At 41.5% G+C, this 21,989-nt stretch overlaps 2 protein-coding genes across 2 annotated transcripts in view; both read left to right on the top strand.

The window, feature by feature from the left end:
- Positions 1-13,673, top strand: part of SGMS2 (sphingomyelin synthase 2) — a 114,946-nt gene extending 101,273 nt beyond the window's left edge. The window contains exon 8 of the transcript XR_009563952.2: positions 13,576-13,673. The gene's annotated coding sequence lies outside the window, so the exon portion shown is untranslated. The remainder of the gene's footprint in view (positions 1-13,575) is intronic.
- Positions 864-21,897, top strand: CYP2U1 (cytochrome P450 family 2 subfamily U member 1). Its single transcript, XM_030864106.2, has 5 exons — positions 864-1,482; positions 13,576-14,211; positions 16,393-16,554; positions 17,718-17,885; positions 18,636-21,897. Exons 1-5 carry the CDS (start codon positions 993-995, stop codon positions 18,809-18,811), a joined length of 1,632 nt encoding a protein of 543 aa, XP_030719966.2. The 5' UTR covers positions 864-992; the 3' UTR covers positions 18,812-21,897.
- The last annotated feature ends 92 nt before the right edge of the window (positions 21,898-21,989 follow it).

Raw genomic sequence — 21,989 nt, 5'->3', positions numbered from 1 at the left:
GGATTTAGCCTGTAGAAGACAGAAAAGGGAAGTGCCTACGAGCCATAATTACGGAAAATTAAAGGACTTCGTATTTAAAGCATTACACAATTCTCACTTAAAATCTCAACCTCAGCATAGTTATAATGATATTGTGACCCACTCCTCACCCGATTGATTTTCTTTTTATATTATTAGCTACTTAAATCCTCCAAGCAAATTTCTGGATTAGGTCTTCGGCTTTACCCAGGCCACACGCTGAAACGGACGCTGAGCTTTCACTCTCCACATAAAAGGGATATTCCCGTGTATGGCAAGTTATAAGAGCTTTACTGCATCACCCCACCCACCCCACTATTCCCCACCCATCCTTTCTCCGGAGCGTTGGCCACCTACATCTACAAATTCTACGCATTGCATTTCCATCATCCTGCTGTCAGTGGGTGGAGGAAAGGGTCATTTCTTCCTCCGAATCCCGATTTGGATAAAGCAGTACCCCTGTCTTTTTGCTACCAGGAGATAGGGCGGGGACCCCCCTCGCCCAGCTCAGGGTAGAAGCGCTGGTGTTGAGGCTGAGTCGTACGAGGGGCCTGTTGACCTGGCACGGCTTAAGCACTCAACTGACAAATAACACAAGAAATCCGGTAACCAATCAGAGCGTAAAGGTGTGGTGCGAGCATCTTTTTTTTTCAGGGGCGGTCACAGCCAAGTCTGACCCAGCGGAGGGGCGCGACCCGGATAGGGCGGCCAACTTCCAGACAGCTTGCCCAGCCTGGTCCGCGGACTGCCACAGCCTGGTTGCGAGCGCGTCCCCGTTTCTTCTTGGGCATCGCTGATTGGAGGGGCTGGAGAGGAAGCGGTGGGCGCAGCCAATCCGGAGCGGCCTCCGCCGCTCTCCTCCCCGCCCCCGGGCTTCCAGGGGAGTTGGCCTTAGGGCCGCGCACCGGCGTCTGCGTGTGCTCTCCTGAGGATAGCTGCAGGAGGCCGGGGCTGAGGACTCCGGCGCACAGGCCATGGCTTCCGCCGGGCTGCCCCAGGCTCCCGCCGAGGACTCCCCCTGGCCTCTGCGCCTTCTGCATGCGCCCCCGGGGCTGCTGCGGCTGGACCCCACGGGCGGCGCGCTGCTGCTTCTCGTTCTCGCCGCGCTGCTGGGCTGGAGCTGGCTGTGGCGGCGCCCGAAGCGGGGCATCCCCCCCGGGCCCACGCCCTGGCCCGTGGTGGGCAACTTCGGCTTCGTGCTGCTGCCGCCTTTCCTCCGACGGAAGAGCTGGCCGTACCGGCGGGCAAGGACCGGAGAATTGAATACCTCGGGCCTGGGCGTGCAGTTGCTCCTGGCAGACCTGGCCCGTGTGTACGGCAACATCTACAGCTTCTTCATCGGCCACTACCTGGTGGTGGTCCTCAACGACTTCCACAGCGTGCGCGAGGCGCTGGTGCAGCAGGGCGAGGTCTTCAGCGACCGCCCGCGGATGCCGCTCAACTACATCCTGACCAAGGGGAAGGGTGAGCTGGGCCGCGGCCGCGGGAGCCTTGGGGGTCAGGGGTCACGGGCCGTGTGAGCGCGCGGATGGGGCTGCAGGTGCGCCGGAGCTGGGGGTTCTGTTTCCCCTGCGGCCGCGCGCACCCAACCTGCCTCACACCTGCACCCAGCGCGGGAGGGGGAGGGCGGCGCTGCCTCCCACTCCCGCTGCCTTTGAGATCCCCTGCAGCTGTGATAGGTTCCATCTTTCCAGGAGTATTCGCTCAGGTTCCATCTTTCCAGGAGTATTTGCTCCTTCCCAGAATAAGGCCTCACTCTTCAGAATGTGTTCCCGACGAGAAACTTAGGCCGTGTTAGAAAGAGAGAGGGATATTTACACCTTTTGCGTTTTGGGTGCAAGAGTTTAAGATTATTTCCTCGTAAGATAGGAAGTCCAGAAAACACGATAGGAACTAATTGGCAAACCTAATGTACAATAGGTTTATAGTTTCTGTGATTCCTGCTTATGGAAGGCTAAGATGGGCAGTTTTGAGCGTTGGTAAACATGTTATCCGCTGCAACAGAATATCACATTTGCCCTTTTTGTTTATCAGTGTTCCCCTTTGTCTTATTGGCCGGCACGGGTCCCAGACTGTGTTTCCGTCTGTGTCAATCCTACTCTTCGGTCAGGTGTTAATTTTTTTTTTTTTTTTACATCTTTATTGAGTATAATTGCTTTACAATGGTGTGTTAGTTTCTGCTTTATAACAAAGTGAATCAGTTATACATAGACACATGTTGCCATATCTCTTCCCTCTTGCGTCTCCCTCCCTCCCACCCTCCCTATCCCACCCCTCTAGGTGGTCACAAAGCACCGAGCTGATCTCCCTGTGCTATGCGGCTGCTTCCCACTAGCTATCTGTTTTACGCTTGGTAGCGTATATATGTCCATGCCACTCTCTCACTTTGTCACAGCTTACCCTTCCCCCTCCCCGTATCCTCAAGTCCATTCATTCTCTAGTAGGTCTGTGTCTTTATTCCCGTCTTACCCCTAGGTTCTTCATGACATTTTTTTTTCTTAAATTCCATATATATGTGTTAGCATACAGTATTTGTCTTTCTCTTTCTGACTTACTTCGCTCTGTATGACAGACTCTAAATGTCTTTCCCTCAGGGAGTTTTTTTCCTCACTTCCGTTCCAGGTAAGTTAGTCTCCCTTGTTAGAACGAGTTTCATTGCACAAGTACTTTTCCTTCACTGCACTTATCAATATTGAGGCTTCATAATTCTGTAACCTTGGCCTGAATGTGAGTCTTCACCACTAGACTGACATCTAGGAAGACAGAGTTATTCCTTGTCCTGCCTGGCACATATAGGAGTCAATAACTATTTATTAAGTAAATGAACTACTACTTCCTCTTCCTGGCATGTGGTATAAAGAGATCCAGACTTTTCAGAATCTGATGAAGCCAGAATTTTGCATCAGGATTTTAAATGAATAGTAATGATCTTAATATTCTAAATGTCCCACTGAAAAATAAATCATACATGTCACAGTTCATACCTTACTCTCTCCGTGTCTTTACACATGCTGCTTCTTCTACCTGGAATTCTCTTCCGTTCTCATGGCTGCCTGGAGAACTCCCACCTCTGCTTTTCTTTTCCTCTCTCTTTTTAAAAAAATTGTGGTGAAATACAAATAACATAAAATTTACCATCTTAATCATTTTTAAGTGTACAGTTTAGTGGCATTAAGTCATTCACATTGTTGTGAAACCATCACCACTATCTCCAGAACTCTTTTCATCTTGCAGAACTGAAAGTTTATACCCATTAAACAAACACTAAAAACCCATTAAACATTTAAAAACTCTCTAACCCCTGGCAACCACCATTCTGTTTTCCGTCTCTGTGAATTTGACTATCCTGGGTACTTTATACAAGTGGAATCATACAACATTTATCCTTTTGTGACTGACGTATTTCACTTAGTATAATGTTTTAAGGTTCATCCATATTGTGGCATGTGTGAGAATTGCTTTCCTTTTTAAGACTGAATACTATTCCGTTGAATGTATGTACCACATTTTGTTTATCCATTCGTCCCCTGATGGATACTTGCATGCTTCCGTCTTTAGACTATTGTGAAAAATGCTGCTGTGAACATGGTATGTCTACAAATATCTGTTGAAGTCCTTGCTTTCAGTTCTTATGGGTGTAAATCCACAAGTGGAATTGCTTGATCATATTATATGTTTAATATTTTTGAGTAACTTCCATACCATTTTCCATAGCAGCTGCACCATGTTACATTCCTGTCAGCAGCAGCCAATGTTTCAGTTTCTCCACATCCTCACCAACACTTGTGTTGTATTTTTTCATACCTGCTTAAATGTCACCTCTCTGAGAATGTGTTCTGTGACCTATTTCTCTATCCTCCCAGGTACAGGTGAGCTACTCTTTTCTCTGTGATACCACTGTTTTCGTTTAAACCCTCATCGCATTCCCTACCAGTCAGTAAGTCTTGTCAGCCTGCTGCAGATATATCCATGTTCTGTATCCATTCACTTCTCTCCATCTCATCCAAGCTACCATCGCTTTTCATTTCTTACTCCAGAAGCCTCTTAACTAGCCTGCTTGCTTCTGCTCTGATCTTTTATCCATACAGCAGCCAAAGGGATTTCTTTAAAAAAAAAAAAAAAATGTGAATCAGAACAAATCATGTCGCTTCCCCCACTGAAACCAGTTGTTTCCGACTCCATACTAGACCTACTGTGCCCCAAAGGATCTGGCCTCTGCCTGCCTTTCTCACTTTATCTCTTTCCACTCTCGCTTTATTGTACATTTCAAGTACAGTGTCTGCTCTGGACACACTAAGCTGATTCCTGGAAGGTTGGTGACTGCCTCAGGCTACTGGGTTTTGTCATCCTTAGGCCTGGGATAACTTAAAAAAATTTTTTTTTAATATTTATTTATTTGGTTGCACTGGGTCTTAGTTGCGGCAGGCGGGCTTCTTAGTTGTGGCACACGTGTGGGATCTAGTTCCCTGACCAGGGATCGAACCCGGGCCCCCTGCATTGGGAGCTCAGAGTCCTATCCACTGCGCCACCGGGGAAGTCCCCTGGGATAACTTTTTACTTTGTTTATTCCTTATCATCTCTGAGGCCAATTGTCACCTTTCACTACTGTTTTAGACACTGCCCAATATCACAACTTATTTTATCTCATTTATATTTCACTAACCTCATTCATTAAAAACTTTGAAAGCATTTAGCCTATTACCAACCCCACTTACCATTGGAATGTGAACTCTGTGAGGGCAAGGATCTGGCTCATCTTGTTAACCACTGTATGCCTTCTAATCGGCACAGAGCAGGTAATCAAGAAATGAACGAATGCATGCATACATCTATTGATACATACATACATCTAACATCTGTTAATGCACTTACCACATTATATTGTCACTTTTGTTGCTCATCTGTCTTTTCCTCCTGATTTTTAAAGGTAGGAATTAGATTTTCTTCTTCGAAGTCCTTCTTGGTGGGTGTATAGTTTGGTTAAGAATCTATAAGGCAGTTTCTGAGTATTAGTTGGATCACAGTTTATTATTGGATCCCTCCTTATTTTGTAAAGTCCTGGGAGCCTGGGGTAATCTGGTGCTTCAGCATCTCAACTAAAGCATTAATTCCTCCAAGAGACAGTTAGGACTTTTTAGGTGATGCTGCTCTTGTATTCTGGTGGATATGTGTTGGGCAAATGTGCTGTAAGAAATTTATGTTGCTGGTGAAAGTGATTGACAGGAGAAAGTAAAGCAAGAACCATATGTCACAAGGAAAATGCTTGTTGATTTAACTTGGAATAAAGAACAGGCCATCTGAATAGGAAAATGTAGATAGTCAAGGAATCGTTTCAAGGGTGAAAAATAAAAGGGGAGAATGTGAGTTTATTTCAAGATGCCCATCGAAGGATGAAGAAGCAGATGAGTTCTGGGTAGCCGTCATAGATCAAGAATTGGATGGCATAGTCATCCTGAAGAAGATAGGCCACAGGAGTGAAAGGCTGAGCGGCTCAGCTCAGCAAGATGTGAGGAGTGCCCGAGCCACCTTCAGTGCTGTTTCCAGTGGCAAGATTGTAAAATGGGAAGTTGTCCAGAAGCAGGATGCATAGACTCTAAGAGAAAGAAAAGTGATATTAAGAATTAGAGGCCAATAACGTTATTAAATGTTTATATTTATTTTTATAAGATATTTGTAAAAGAGTTTTGCTGCTAAAGTTGATGAGACTCGAAGAGAAGGAATATTTCATGACCAGTGATGTGCTGGAAATAGTTCACTTAACACATTGCCATCAAGTTCTAGAATGTAGGGAGGTTATTTATTATATTTGAGTTTTTCAAATTATCATGCTTATACAAGTTGATATTCTTTTTAAGCATGAAAATTATAGTAAGGTAGATAGGCCAGAAAGATGTTCTACATTAGGTATGCCCATCATACTTATTCGTCCATCTGATTCTGTTCCTGAGCAGGAATAGTTAATAAAGTTACAAAGTCAGATTAAGAGGTACAAACTACTATGTATAAAATAAATAAGCTACAGGGGTATGTTGTACATCACAAGGAATATAGCCAATGTTTTATAATAACTTTAAATGGGGTATAATCTAAAAATTTTGAAACACTGTCTTATATGCCTGAAACTAATATAATATTGTAAATTAACTATACTTTAATAAAAAAAAATACTTACAAAGTCAGAGCCAAGGCTACCAAAAGAGTACTTTAAGTGTGGTCTGTTTCTTCTCAAAGGTTTATGCACATCACATTTTTATTATTAAATATTTCAAATATAAAGTGCAGAGAATAATATAAACTCATTCATCACTGTTCACATTTGCTTCAGATTCATAAACAGTGCATAACTTTATTTGGTATGTTTTTTAAAACCTTACATATGTCATACATTTATAAAGTATCTTTCTACCTCTAGCTTTTGTAATTTATCTATTTCCCTGTTGATAGAAATTAGATTACTTCTAATTTTGAGAGATTTCTAGAAACTTGGAGCAAGAGTCAGAGGAAATTGCAAAGACATGAAAATGGGAGGCAAAAGGAAATTTTGAAGAACTTTAGAAGTACAGGATAGACCAGTCAGGATTGACTACCTCGAAGGGGTACAAGATACAAAATGAAATTAGGAAATAAAGATAGAAAGTGAAAGTTCATTTGAGCAATTTGAAAATAAATGAGGAAAACGAGATAACTGCATCTTGTAGTAAATGCAGTAAAGTACATATTTTAAATAGTTACATGCTCATTTCAAGAAGGCCTGAATTCCCACTAAGAGGGACACTTATATGACCCTATGGAAGGGAAGGGCAAATATAATCAGTGGATAACACTTTCTCTGCTTCAAGAGAAAGAAAACGTATGTGTGATTAATGTAGAATTGCATCAAATTTAATGTATTTTAACTATTTTTATTTTAGTAATATATGTTGCTTATTGTAAAACATAAAACATGGAACAGGAGTAAAAGAATTCCTTTTAATTCTTTTAAAAAATAATTGAAAATCATCTGTGATCAGTGTTATTTTGAGATAGCCACTATTAACATTTTTATGTATCACCTTTGTTTTAGTCTGTTTGAGCTGCTGTAACAGAGTTCCATGGGCTAGGTGGCTTATAAACAACAGAATTTATTTCTGGAGTCTGAGAGTTCAAGATCAAGGTGCCAGCTGATTGGTGTCTGTTGAGGGCCAGCTTCCTGACTCACAGACAACTGTCTGTAACCTCACATGGTGAAGGGAGCAAGGGAGATCCCTGGGGCCTCTTTTATAAAGGCACTAATCCCATTCATGAGGGCTCCATCCTCATGACCTAACCACATCCTAAAGATTACTTTCAAATACCATCACACTGGGCATTAGGATTTAACATGAATTCTGAAGGGACACATTCAATCTGTGGCAGGCTTCTAGTATTTTTTTTTTCTATATGTACAGGTAATTTAAAAAATATATTTGCTTCCTTGAAATGGAAACATATTCTTCACACTCTTTAAAATTATTTTTATCACTTAAAGTATTATGAATATTTTTCCATATTTTTGAATTTTCTACAAAGTTCTTAAAAACTGTACAATATTCCTTTGTGAGAATGTATCATAGTCATTTTAGCCTATCCTTTGTTTGGTTTGAGGTACATTTTTGTTTCAGCCGTCTAGCACCTAGTCCTCTGACAAGAGCACCCCCTTCTTCTGAGTAACTCTGGCTCCACCACCCTTTTGTATCCATTAACTGTGGTTGGAATGGGAGGTGCCATATCTTTACATGAATTCCCCTCTCTGACCACAGTGATTAGTCAGGGGATAGACCCCTGATCAAAGGTGATTTGATCAGAATATCTCACCTCTTTGTGATGGTGGTGAATCTGTGGGCTGGACACAACTCAAAAGTTCATAGCTACAGATCGATCCACACATAGTTTTGGGGTAAGAATTGATATTTGTGGCATAGTTTGGAAACCTCAAGCCAAATAATAAATGTAAAGTATTCCAAATTGGTATCACCATGGAATACCTGACTGAAACATCTGAGTCCTTCCCCAGCGTTTTTCAGGTTAGAACTAGAGAATAGAGGGCTTTAGAGGGCTTTTATCTCCCGTGGTGAAAATGGGAGAATGGGCATCTCAAGATAGCTCCCAGTTCTTGGAAAAGCTGGTTCACAGTAGGAAAGAATGAAGTCAGTCAGGAAGAAAGAAGTGAAAAACAGGTGCAGAGAGGAGTTCAGTGGCATTTAGTCTTCTCCAAGGTGGTAACACCCAGCTCTTCCTGCTTTTTGGTTCCATCCACAGCCTAACTGGCCTTTTTGCCAGACTCGCTTGAGGGTATGTTTTTGTCATTCCCAAACAATAGTCCTGGTTTTTGCTTTGGAGCCATGTTTATTTTTCAGTGTTATTATCCTCCTTGAGATGAAGTCTTTGTATACATCCATTGTATACATTCAGGGCTAAGAATGGAGATGTCAGCAACTACAGGGTATGCCTGAACCTCTTCCAAACACTCTAAGGCTCTAGGCCAGCGGTCCCCAACCTTTTTGGCACCAGGGACCAGTTTCGTGGAAGACAGTTTTTCCACAGATGGGGGGGGGGTGGTATGGTTTCAGGATGATTCAAGCACATTACATTTATTATGCATTTTATTTCTATTACATTCTAATATATAATGAAATAATTATACAACTCACCAGGAGGCAGAGCTCAGGCAGTAATGCAAGCGATGGGGAGCAGCTGTAAATACAGGTGAAGCTTTGCTCACTCACCCACCACTCACCTCCTGCTGTGCGGCCCGCTTCCTAACAGGCCATGGACCAATATCGGTCCGTGGCCCGGGGGTTGGGGACCCCTGCTTTAAGCCATTCTGGCTTCATGACATGGATATTTTGTAACGTTTGAAACCCTGAGGCCATTAATTCTGTCCCTGCCTCTCATCCCTGGCATTCTCAGGCACTGTCTCCTTGGTCAAGTCTTATCTTGCACTTCATACCTGTCAGATTGTTGTCAAATACCTAATGCCCAGATATTAGTTTCTTTTGAGAAGCCTCCCTCCATTTCCTTGCCTTATCTAAACCTGAATTTTTCCCTGAAGATAATTCAGCCCTCTTGAAATACTGTACCCTCTTTAACTTCCCCCAAGTTCTTTATTTTTCTAAAATGTGCCTTCATACACATCCTTATTTACAAATGAAGTATCACTCAGATGTCCTCTCTGAGAAGTACTGCTTTCCCTCAGCTGACATGGTGCTTTTTCCTTTGTCTACATTGCAACTTCAATACACCTCCAACATACAACATTTAATACAATGCATTCCAACAATGCAACATTCAATATAGTCCAACATAACAACATTCGATACTGTACATCCCAACAGTGCAACTTCAGTACAATCCAACATATAACACTCAATACCATACAGTCCAACAATGCAGCATTCAATACCATGCATTCCAACTGTGCAACTTTAGTGCAATCCACCATACAACATTCAATACAATATGCAACTTCAGTACCGTCTAACATACAACAGTGTATTAGAGTTGTTGGTTTATCCAGCTCCTCACAAAACTGGAAGCATCTTGAGAACAAAGACTGTGTCTTTTAAATCTGTATGCCCTTAGTATCTGGCATGTAGGGGACTGTAAGTAAATATTGAAAAAACTAATAGAAAGAAGACATTTATTTCTAAATTTGAGTGTACCTAACAATGTTGTCTAGCATACATATGTACCTAACAAGGTAGATATATACACTTTTTAATACATTTTAATTTTATATATTTATATATCTTAATTTTAAAATATTTTATATATTATGTATAAATATCTATATAGCCATGATATATATCTATAAGTAACAAAAACTTACAGAACTGAAAAAAGGAATTGACAAATGCACCATTAGTGCAAATTATTTTAACGTAAGTATTTGAATAGTTGATAGATCAGGCAGATAAAACTTTGGCAGGGATAAAGAAGATTTGATTCTGACAGTTCTGTAGCTTTCTCTGTTGTTAAGAGGGCCCTATACCCAACAATTGCTTATATAAAAATTTTTCTCAATTTTATTTGGAAATTTTATTAAAATTGATCACATACTAGACTAAAAAGCTAGCCTCATCAATGTCAAAAATCATCATACTTCCCTGGTGGCGGAGTGGTTGAGAGTCCGCCTGCCGATGCAGGGGACGTGGGTTCGTGCCCCAGTCTGGGAAGATCCCACATGCTGTGGAGCGGCTGGGCCTGTGAGCCATGGCCGCTGAGCCTGCGCATCCGGAGCCTGTGCTCTGCAATGGGAGAGGCCACAACAGTGAGAGGCCCGCGTACCGCAAAAAAACAAAAAGAAAAACAAACAAAAATCATCATAAGCCAAATTAATCTAGGTGGCAAAAGAGAATCATAATAGAAAAAAATGTTTATACTTTTTTTAAAAAGATTTATTTTATTATTTACTTATTTATTTTTGGCCGTGTCAGTTCTTAGTTGCAGCATGAGGGCTCTTCGTTGCGGCGTGTGGGCTTCCCTCTAGTCCTGGCGTTCAGGTTTTCTCTCTCTAGTTGTGGTGCACAGGCTCCAGGGCACATGGGCTCTGTAGTTGTGGAGCGAGGGCTCCAGAGCGCGTGGGCTCTGTAGTTTGCAGCACGCAGGCTCTCTGAGGCGCGCGAGCTCAGTAGTCGTGGCGCGCGTGCTGCGTGCTTAGTTGCCCCGTGGCATGTGGGATCTTAGTTCCCTAACCAGGAATCAAACCAGCATCCCCTGCATTGTAAGGCGGATTCTTTACCACTGGACCACCAGGGAAGTCCCCAAATTTTTATACTTAAAATGCATTGAAAAGACATGCACACAATACTGGTGGACTGCAGCTAAAGTGGTACCCAAAGGCAATTGTACAACCTTAACTATCCTTTATTAGGATAAAGGTCTGAAAATTAGTTAGATAGCTAATTTTATATATCTGAAAAAGAACAAAAGAATAAAGGTAAGGAAAAAAGAAGAACATGCCATTATAATTATAGACAAATTCTTCCAGAGAGAAGGAATACACCATGGCTCATTTTAGGAGGTGAGTATATCCAGACAAGTACATTATGAGAAAGGAAATTTATAGTCCATTTTCATGTATGAATATGAATTTTTAAAAACTTAACATATTAGGAAACCAAATCCAACAATGTCTTTAAAAAAGCATAAAAATATCATAACCAAAGTTGGATTTATTCTTGGATTACAGGGAAGTCCAATTATAAAGAAGACAATTTTCAAATTAATCTGTAAGTTAAATGCAATTCCCATCAAAATCTCAAAGGTGCTTTTTTAAAAATAGAACTTGACAAGCTGATTAAAGTTTGATAAATATGAGTAAAGAGCCAAGAGTAATCAAAAAACAATTTTGAAAAAGAACAAGGTGGTGGCGGTGCGGACTTCCCTAGTAAATATTAAGACTTACTATAAAGTCTATTTAGATCTTATTATAGAGTAACAATAGTTAATACAGTGTGCTTTAAGCACAGTCATAAATAAATACACCAGTGTACAATATAGCAGACTAGAAAACCTATAACCTGAGCTGCCTGTGTACAGCAAATGTTGTAGATTAGTAGAGAAAAGGAGAGGCTGTTTCATAAATGGTGCTTGAACAATAGGCTATCAAAATAGGGAGAAAAGTGGATTCCTTCTTCACAATAAGTAGGAATACCTAACATAAATATAAATTCCAGGTAGGTTATAGAGACTTAAATGTGAAAAAGCAAGATTTTTAAATTTTACAAGAAAGTAGAGAATGTATTTATAAACCTGTGGAAGGAAAAAATTTCTAAAGTAAGACATGCAGCACAAATCACTAAGAAAAAGATTGAGAAATGGAACTACCTTTAAAGCATGTTTATCAAGTAATAGCATTAAAACATGAAAAAGCAATTCACATGATGAGAGATAATGTCTGCTATGCATGTAGAATATATAAGAAGAAGAAAATTGCACAGTTATTAAGTACAAATCACAGAATAAGAAACCTGGCCAGTAACCATATGAGAAGCTGCTCCAACCCACTGTAACAATCAGGGAAATGCACATAAAAATCAGATGAGATGCGTTTCAACCCTCTGATTGGCAAAAATAAAACGTTGATGACTAAAAGTGATAGTAACTATTTGACAAGAGATCATTCATGTACTTCTGGTGTACTCTCCACTTTGGAGAAGAATTTGATAATGTCTAGTCCCATTGAAGGTGTACATATTTTATGACGCATCAATGCACTCTTAGCAATGTCTTCAAAATTCTGATGGAGGGGAAGATGTACAATAAATACATTTTCGAAAAATGTTTAGAAATTTGCTTCTGATGTGTCCTTTCCCAGGAACCTATTAGAGGATGGCCGTCAGCAAAATACAGGAGTGAAATAAGGTAAAGACATAGAATCCAGGAAATGAATTCAATACAGGAGGGTCAAAAAAATTTTCTAAATGATGTCAAATGGAAGTCACAAAACACCTGAACAAAAGGCCTAGAAAGCAACATCAGATTTGAGCAGATGTGTGGAATATTCGAGGCAGGAAAATGGACGTGACAGGTCATCCAATACATTTGACCATGTGGATGTTTCTATTGAGAGTCATTTTATATAGGTATCAAAGATTGTGAGAAGACATAACCACCGAGAGAGGTCTTTATTTCATTCTCAGCTGTATTCACAGCATCCCAGTGTCTAGCACATAGTAGGCATTCAGAAATATTTGTTAAATGAATGAAGCATGTCCTTGAAGGTAGCAGGAATGAAGTGGATGAAAAATGGAAGGAGGAGAGCTGGCTGAAACAATAAAGCACACCATGGAAAAGAGAATGAAGTAAGTGACAGGAAACAAGGAAAATTTGAGAACAATCTGATACAACATCTGGGAGCAATTCTTTTGGGTTTGATGGTGGAAGATGTATAACATAAGTGAGAATCAAATAAGATGTAGTTGTGAATGCCCTTGAGTTCAGATGTTTTTAAATTAGGGCTGTTTGCAACTACAGACATTTTAGATTACCTGCCAGTTATTTGATCCAAACTTTGATGGCCAATGGGCTGTTGATTTATTCATTTCATATTTAACAATCTCCTCCTTTGTACACAGCACTATGCCAGAAGTTTGGATTTTAATGATGAGCAAAATCAGATATTGTCCCTGCCCTCATGTGCAATCTGTTAACCATGCTTATCCTTCTGTTCACATTTATCTAGCCTGAAATATTTTCTTAGTCTGTATTCACTCTTATGAAAATAAGGTTTTGAAATTTACACTAACTCTAGAAATGGAAACTCGTTTCATTTCACCAGGAGTTAGTATATATAATAATAAGCTTTATAGAAAATTTTCCTAATCAAATTGGATATGACTTTTGTTATTATAAACATACACTATCTTGATAACTAAATTTTGCTAGTCATTCTTGGCTGGTGATCTTTATCTGTTCGTATATGACCTTTGCACAAGTGACTTGAGAAATACAAATACCCTTCATGGTTGGTCCTGTTGAGTATTAATTATCAAGCATTGCTCTTTCTTACCTTCTTTCCTTGGTGTCCTTTTGCAGGGATTGTATTCGCACATTATGGTCCAGTCTGGAGACAACAGAGGAAGTTCTCTCATTCAACTCTTCGTCATTTTGGCTTGGGAAAGCTTAGCTTGGAGCCCAAGATTATTGAGGAGTTCAAATATGTGAAAGAGGAAATGCAAAAGAATGGAGAAGTCCTCTTCAATCCTTTCCCCATTGTCAACAACGCTGTCTCTAACATAATTTGCTCTTTGTGCTTTGGCCAGCGGTTTGATTACACCAATAGTGAGTTTAAGAAAATGCTTAATTTTATGTCACGAGCGTTAGAAATCTGTCTGAACACCCAGCTCCTCTTGGTCAACATATGCTCGTGGCTTTATTACCTTCCCTTTGGACCATTTAAGGAATTAAGACAGATTGAAAAGGATTTAACTATTTTCCTTAAAAAAATCATCGAAGACCATCGAGAGTCTCTGGATGTAGAGAACCCTCAGGACTTCATAGACATGTATCTTCTCCATGTGGAGGAGGAGAGGAAAAATAATAGCAATAGTAGTTTTGATGAAGATTACTTATTTTATATCATTGGCGATCTCTTCATTGCTGGCACTGATACCACAACTAACTCTTTGCTTTGGTGCCTCCTGTATATGTCACTGAACCCCGACATACAAGGTAATAAACAGATGTTTCCTTTATTCATGGCAAAACCAGGATATATTTTTTTTCATTTCCATTTAAATCAGCAACCTTTGTGATCCTGTGGCTCCTGTCAGTAAGCAATGTCTTCAGGCTGGAAAACAAAATGGAAATACTTGCATCTCATAGGGAATGGGTAAGGTGTTAACCACGAAACTCCAAGTTTCTAGACAGTGGCACTAAGATCACAGCTTGCTTGAATCTGCTTTAAATCTCTACAGGTCTGATTCTGTGTGAAATCTATGATGAAGAAAGAACTTTAGAGAAGACTATTTTAGAGTTGAAGAGAGTCATAGTGATCATCTGAACCCATTCGTCTTTTTTGAAGATGAGACCAGAGGCCCAGAGAAGTTCTGTGATTTTCACAAGGTCACGGAGCTAGTTCCGCCACATCAATACCAATAGGTCGTGAATTTCAGTGGAAGTTCATAGTGGAAGGATACAGGAGAGAATAGTGTATTCATTTTCCGTTGCTCCTACAACAAATAACCACACACTTAGTGACAACACACATTTGTTATGTTACAGTTCTGTACATTAGAAGTCTGACACATGTCTCAGTGAACCAAAGTCAGGATGTTGGCAGGGCTGCGTTCTTTTCTGGAGGCTCTGGAGGAGAATCCATCTCCTTGCCGTTTGCGGCTTCCTTGGCTCGTGGCCCCCTTGCTCTATCTTTGAAGCCAGCAATGTTGCATCTCTCTGACCATTCTTTCATAGTCATATCTCCCTCTGACTCTAAACCGGGAAAAGTTTCCAATTTTTTTTTTTTTTTTTTTGGCTGCATCAGGTCTTCGTTGCTGTGCGCGGGCTTTCTCTAGGTGTGGTGAGCTGCGGCTACTCTTCGTTGCGGTGCGCGGGCTTCTCATTACGGTGGCTTCTCTTCTTGCGGAGCACAGGCTTTAGGCGCGCGGGCTCGGCAGTTGCTGTGCACAGGCTCTAAGGCGCGTGGGCTTCAGTAGTTGTGGCTCGCGGGCTCTAGAGCGCAGGCTCAGTAGTTGCGGCGCACAGGCTTAGTTGCTCTGCAGCATATGGAGTCTTCCCGGACCAGGGCTCGAACCCATGTCCCCTGCATTGGCAGGCAGATTCTTAACCACTGTGCCACCAGGGAGGTCCCAGTTCTCCAATTTTAAAACCCATGTAATTAGGCTGGACACACCCAGAAAATCCAGCATAATCTCCCCATCACAAAGTCCTTAATTTAATCACATCTGCAAAGTCCCTTTTTACCAAATAAGGTAGCATATTCACAGGTTCCAGGGGATTATGGCGTGGACATCTTTGAGGGACCATTTCCTGCCTACTATAGATGGGATTGTGCCTACCTATATTCATTAACTATTGATGAGTAACAAATTATCCCAAAATTTAGCATCTTAAAACAACAACCATTTATAATCTCACATAGTTTCTGAGGATCAGGTATCCAGGAGCAGCTTAGCCTGGATGGTCTGGCTTAGGATTTCTCACGCAGTTGTAATCAAGATGTTGGCCTGGGGCTACAAACATCTATAGACTTGACTGGGACTGAAGGATCCACTTGCAAGATGACTCATCCACGTGGCGGCTGGCTGCAGGTCTTGCCACTTGGAACTTTCCGTAGGGCTGCTTTACTGGCAGCTGCCTTCCCCCAGAATGAATGACCCTAGAGAGTAAGTGGCCAAGACGAAAGCCATAGTGTCTTTTATAACCTAAGCTCAGAACGGTCATGCCATTGCTTCTCCTTTATTCTGTCGGTCACATAGACCAATTTGGAACAGAGTGGGAGGGGATGGCACGAAGTTGGGAACACCAAGAAGTGGGAGTCACTGGGGGTCATGTTGGGCTACCACACGTTGTCACAGGTAAAAGCTTAGAGTCAATCAGATGTTGATACGAGAGAATGATTCCAAGTGCTCCTGAATCCAGAGTGCTTTCCCCTTTGCCACTCTGTCTGTTCTGCCATCGTCCTTCAGAATCCCAGGCTGGTACAGGGTCCCTGGGACCAGCTGCCTCCACTGGAATATCTGATCAGTGTTTCACTTCACTGAGGCCAAGTCAGGCCTGTGCTGCCGACTTATCAGCTGTGTGGATATGGTGATGGGAAGAGTGTATGGGAGGGCAGTCTCTCCTGGCTTATCTTTTGGATTATGCTTTCCTTTTTTTTTTTTTTCTGTATAGAAAAGGTTCATGAAGAAATTGAAAGGGTCATTGGTGGTGACCGTGCCCCCTCCCTCACTGACAAGGCCCGGATGCCCTACACAGAAGCCACCATCATGGAGGTGCAGAGGCTGAGTGTGGTGGTGCCACTGTCCATCCCTCACATGACCTCAGAGAAAACAGGCAAGTCCAGGGCCTTCCTCCTTGGAACGCCCTCGAGGGAAGCCCGTCCCCTTCATCCAGAGGACTTGAGGTGAGGTTGTGGCAAGCGTTTGTTGTCATGGATAATCAAATGACCAGAGGATGCTTCCGCCTCAGCTGTCCCTTATTTGGTGTACTGGCTGGCGTTCCAGCCCTGCTTGTTTGGTAAATAGCTCTCTAGCCTTCAGAGCGTGCACACTTACACTGGTCAAATTATGCTGCCGTTTAAGGTGGCTGTACTGGCAGAAAAAAACTCCAGAATTAACAAAGGCCCCTCTCTGTCCTCCTGTTCTTGGAGGCCCGAAGAGCTAGCCTAATTATGAAATTAAGGAGTTTAACTGGGAATTATTCTACTTCATTTTTTGCGGTTCTGCAACTGAAGCACAAATATTAAAGAATTAGAAGAGCCCATCTGATTCTGAAGGCACATGTTTCAGCCTTTCACCTGCAGTGACCTTGATATTTAGGCACTCAGACTCACTGTAAGCATCCCTCGTAACAAGGAGTTTTCGTCCTCCGGAGATAGCCCATGATGAAATGGGCTTAAATCTAGTTATAAGACAGTTGTAGGAGGCAATCACTTATAAATGACATTGGATCACTTAACAGTTTCTTTGGTGTAAACTAAATATAAGGTGTGTGCAGTATCCTTGGGGCATTGTTTAAAGTGCATATGAACTTGTCAGCTGGTATGAACCAGCATTGACTTCCCTGTACATCCCTTTACCTTAGTTTACCTTCTTCATTGTATTGTGTCACATAAAAGACTGGGAACTGTAAAATTGTATACAAGTATTAGGAATTTGTAATTCTTTGGGAAAGTTCACCTGAAATGCCTTATGATTCCCGTTTTAATGTTTTCTCTTAATTGTAATGTTTTTATCATTTGATTTAATTGATTAACTCAACATCCATCAGAGCAACTCCTGTGCCCTGTGTCAGGCTGGGTCCTGGGAGGGTATGGAGAGGATGCCAGTTGATAAGGTTTTGCCTCTGCCCTCAAGTACCTCAGCAAATTAAGAAGCTAGATATGTAACTAGTTTTTGTTTGTTTGTTTGTTTGTTTTTTTAGAGAGTGATGTTTACCAAGAGTTATCAGTAAAAGCATGTTGAATGATACAGTGGTTTCGTTTTGTTTTGTTTTAGTGCTCCAAGGGTATACCATTCCTAAAGGCACGATAGTATTACCCAACTTGTGGTCAATACACAGAGACCCAGCCATTTGGGAGAAGCCAAATGATTTCTACCCTAATCGATTTCTGGATGATCAAGGACAACTTATTAAAAAGGAAACATTTATTCCTTTTGGGATAGGTCAGTTAAACTTTTATTTTCTTAATGGCATAATTTTAAAAAGAAACAGAACCAAAAGAATCTTTTATTATTTCATGATACTCTTTTAAAAATGTTTCTTTCTTGGCAAGCTAATATAAGAGAGAAATAACTTAGATAATGCATCTCCACTATGTTTATTTCAGATTTTAAAAACAAAGTGAAAGCAATTGGTTTTAAATCTTTAAATATGACTAGAAATCTTCCTTTTTGAGTTGTCCAGGTGATTGTTTGAGTCCCAGGGAACTGTTGGAGTTAAGAGCAGCTTTTGACCTGCCTGAATGGTGGGTGAGAGGGTGGGCTCTCTAATCTCACCAGTCCCTCTTTTAGGTTCCTAGATTAGGGCAGGTAGGCTTCTTTCTATAGAAAAGGAATGCTCCAGAGATTCTTATTTGATATCTTTTCTCCTTAATCTTTCAGATAAGAGCAATGAAAGAGATAAGTCAGTATGGAGGAGACAAGGTAGCCCACCTCATTGGCTCCGTCTCTAGTTCCTATCTAGAATGTGGATAGGTTTTTATGAGTAGGAGTTAAAATGTGAACTTGGTATGCAAAAATTCTGATCAGCATAGACTGTGGGAAGCCACGGGGTATATGTGGCAATTTTATTTCAAAACTCTCTATGTCTGCCTTTAAAACACTCAATTTAGAAATTTCATAAATTTATCCCTTTTGAGGTAGGAAAAGGGCCGGTATTATAATCCTTACCTTTTTTCCTGGTCTCATTTTTAGGGAAGCGGGTATGTATGGGAGAGCAGCTGGCAAAGATGGAATTATTCCTGATGTTCGTGAGCCTCATGCAGAGTTTCACATTTGCTTTGCCTAAGGACTCGAAGCCGATCCTGACTGGGAAATATGGTCTAACTTTAGCCCCACATCCGTTTAATATAATCATTTCAAAGAGGTAAAGAACATCTCCAGGAAGAGATGGTGCAGAGAATGTAAATACATGTCCTTCTAAACAGATTCTTCCTTCTGTAATTGACAGCGGATCCAGCAATTCTGCAAGTCTAGGTTAGGCTTGGATTAGAGAGAGATTGGAAAGAGGGTAGAGCACGTGGGACCTTTCGTCTCGGAGGGTTCCTCAGAAGGAAACTTCAGCCATTTTAGTAATGCACGTGACTTGGGGGATGGTGACGAAAGTACTGGATTCGGAAGCAGGGGATCCGGATTTTATTCCCAGCAGCCTCCACCAATGAGCATTTCTTCTCATCCCTCAGTGCCTCAGTCATTCCACGTGGAAAATGACGGTAACAAAATTTGACTTCTCTCTCTGTCTTGGCATGAATGATGGTCAAACGCTCCATCTTTTCTGACATCACCAAAGCACTGTTAAGCTCTGGAGAACAAATTCAGGAGGAGGAGGAAGACCTACCTGTTTAAGACCCATGACAACATGAAAGTGGTGTTCAGACTTGAATACTTCATCAGAGAAGGACGTGGGTTTAGGGGACAATGAATTAGAGCTTTTCTTATTTATTTATTTTTTTACTTAATTTCTTTTTGGCTGTGTTGTGTCTTCGTCACTGCGTGGGCTTTCTCTAGTTGCGGTGAGCAGGGGCTACTCTTCATTGCCGTGCGTGGGCTCTCATTGCGGTGACTTCTCTTGTTGCGGGGCACAGGCTCTAGGGCACACGCGGGCTCAGTAGTTGTGGCGCACGGGCTTAGTTGCTCTACGACATGTGGGATCTTCCTGGACCAGGGCTCGAACCCGTGTCCCCTGCATTGGCAGGCAGATTCTTTTTTTTTTTTTCTAATTTTTTTAAAATTTATTCATTTATTTTTGGCTGTGTTGGGTACTCATTGCTGCACGCGGGCTTTCTCTAGTTGTGGCGACCGGGGGCTACTCTTTGTTGAGGTGCACAGGCTTCTCGCTGCAGTGGCTTCTCTTGTTGCGGAACATGAGCTTTAGGTGCACAGGCTTCAGTAGTTGTGGCACGTGGGCTCAGTAGTTGTGGCTCATGGGCTCTAGAGTTCAGGCTCGGTAGTTGTGGCGCATGGGTTTAGTTGCTCCGCGGCACGTGGGATCTTCCCAGACCAGGGCTCGAACCCATGTCCCCTGCGTTGGCAGGTGGATTCTTAACCACTGTGCTGCCACCAGGGAAGCCCTAGAGCTTTTCTTGACACAGATCTTATGTCGGTTTTGGAGGACTTGTTTTGTTATTATCTTTTCGTTTATGATTTTAGTTTTTACTTTTTGTAGACATGCGATGAAGTGGACCCTTGTTTAGTATGTTGAGGAAAGGTTATTGTCTGAATGTATACATCTGCCTTCTATTTCAGCTACATGAACAGTGAGCCTAGCTGAAGAAGTGGCTTCATGGCAGAATTCCTTTCTGCTGTGTTTACTCACAAGGATGTAGCTCTGGCTTCTGACTTGAGCCCTGAATAGTGAGCTCTGGAATTTTAATACTGGGATTTATGAGAAAAGGATTCAAACTGTACTGAACATTCCTTAACCGTTCTTCCTGCCACCAGGCCTAATGTATCTCATCCTTGAAGACTTGCAAAGACAGGAAGGCATTCTTAATTTTTTTAAGATAACTAAATTGTTTCTTAATAAATAAACTCCCTCTAAAAGAACAGTTCTCAAAAAAGGTAATGACGTCTTTCAGGGGATATTTGGAAATATGTGGGTGTGTTTTCAGTTATCACAGTGATGGGGGTGCTAATGGCTTTTTTGTTGCCATGAGGCCAGGATGCTAAATGTCTGAGCAGTCCTAGACAATGAAGAACTGACCTGCCCGAAGAGAACATGCTCCAAAAGTGGCTAGCCCTTTTCTTTATTCTCCCATTATACTCCTTATATAGAAAGATTGTGATAATAATATAAGCAACTGTACTTTTGAGCCTTTCCTCATGCTGGCACCATACTTTATGCTTTACTTGTGTGCTTACATAATTCTTAAAGAATGTTTAGTAAGAGGATGCCATTCTGTAGCTGATGGAGCTCAGGCTTAGAGAAGTTACGGCCTACATGTAGTTGAAAAGTACCGCTGTGCATTTCAAACCTACCAGTCTTTGTAACTGGAGAGTTCTTCCTGTACCACGTCTCTATACTGCCCTCTGCATTTTCAATATGGATAAATGAAATACAGGCCAATCTTTAGGTGCCTTGAGGATTTTTGTTAATTAAAAAAGAAAAACTAAGAACGAAATGCATAGGCACTGTGAGTGAATGGAGAGGTTGTTATAGAGACTTTATTTATTGTTTATTAATTAATTTTTATTTTTGGCTGCATTGGGTCTTCTTTGGTGTGCGCAGGCTTACTCTAGTTGCGGTGAGCGGGGGCTACTTCTCATTGCGGTGGCTTCTCTTGTTGCGGAGCGTGGGCTTCAGTAGTTGTGGCACGTGGGCTCAGTAGTTGTGGCTCACGGGCTGTAGAGCGCAGGCTCAGTAGTTGTGGCGCACAGGCTTAGTTGCTCTGTGGCATGTAGGATCTTCCTGGACCAGGGCTTGAACCCGTGCCCCCTGCATTGGCAGGCAGATTCTTAACCACTGTGCCACCAGGGAAGCCCCTGGAGACTTTAGATGGATGATGTATGTGTGGATTATCGTGTACCATGTGCAGGGTAGTTTGTTCTGATCTGGAATTTCATACGCTGCGGAATTGCACTAATAACTTTGCATTAGCAAGTTTATTACTCTTCGATTTATACATGCATTTTCGGTACCCCCTAACCAAACAGTTTGTAGCTAACTTGAGAAAAAAACTCTTCTGTGAGATTATGTTGAAATCAGATGTTTATTAAACTTTAAAATGTAATGCCTTAAACTGTAGCACTTTTAAAACATCTGTTTATGGCAAATCACTGAAAGGACTGTTAATGCTTCCCTTGCACATGTTGATATTTTACGATTTTTTACTTTATGATGTATTTGAAGTGTAAAAATAATAGTACTTTGTTTTATAAGTTTGCCTAATACCTACTTTTTAGTCCTCATCATTAGCATGATTTTTGATGCTTACATTAAACTTTTAATTTTAACTGAGATAGTGTCATGTGTGGTTTGGGGGTTTTGTTTTCTTTAAATTGCTAAAGAAAATTCTCTTTTACCAGATGTCAAGTTAAGAAAAGGAAGAG

The sequence above is a fragment of the Globicephala melas genome, chromosome 5 (assembly GCF_963455315.2).
Source record: "Globicephala melas chromosome 5, mGloMel1.2, whole genome shotgun sequence".
Lineage (NCBI taxonomy): Eukaryota > Metazoa > Chordata > Mammalia > Artiodactyla > Delphinidae > Globicephala > Globicephala melas.
The sequence above is the reverse complement of the archived record's forward strand: the minus strand, read 5'-3'. Positions and strand labels throughout refer to the sequence as shown.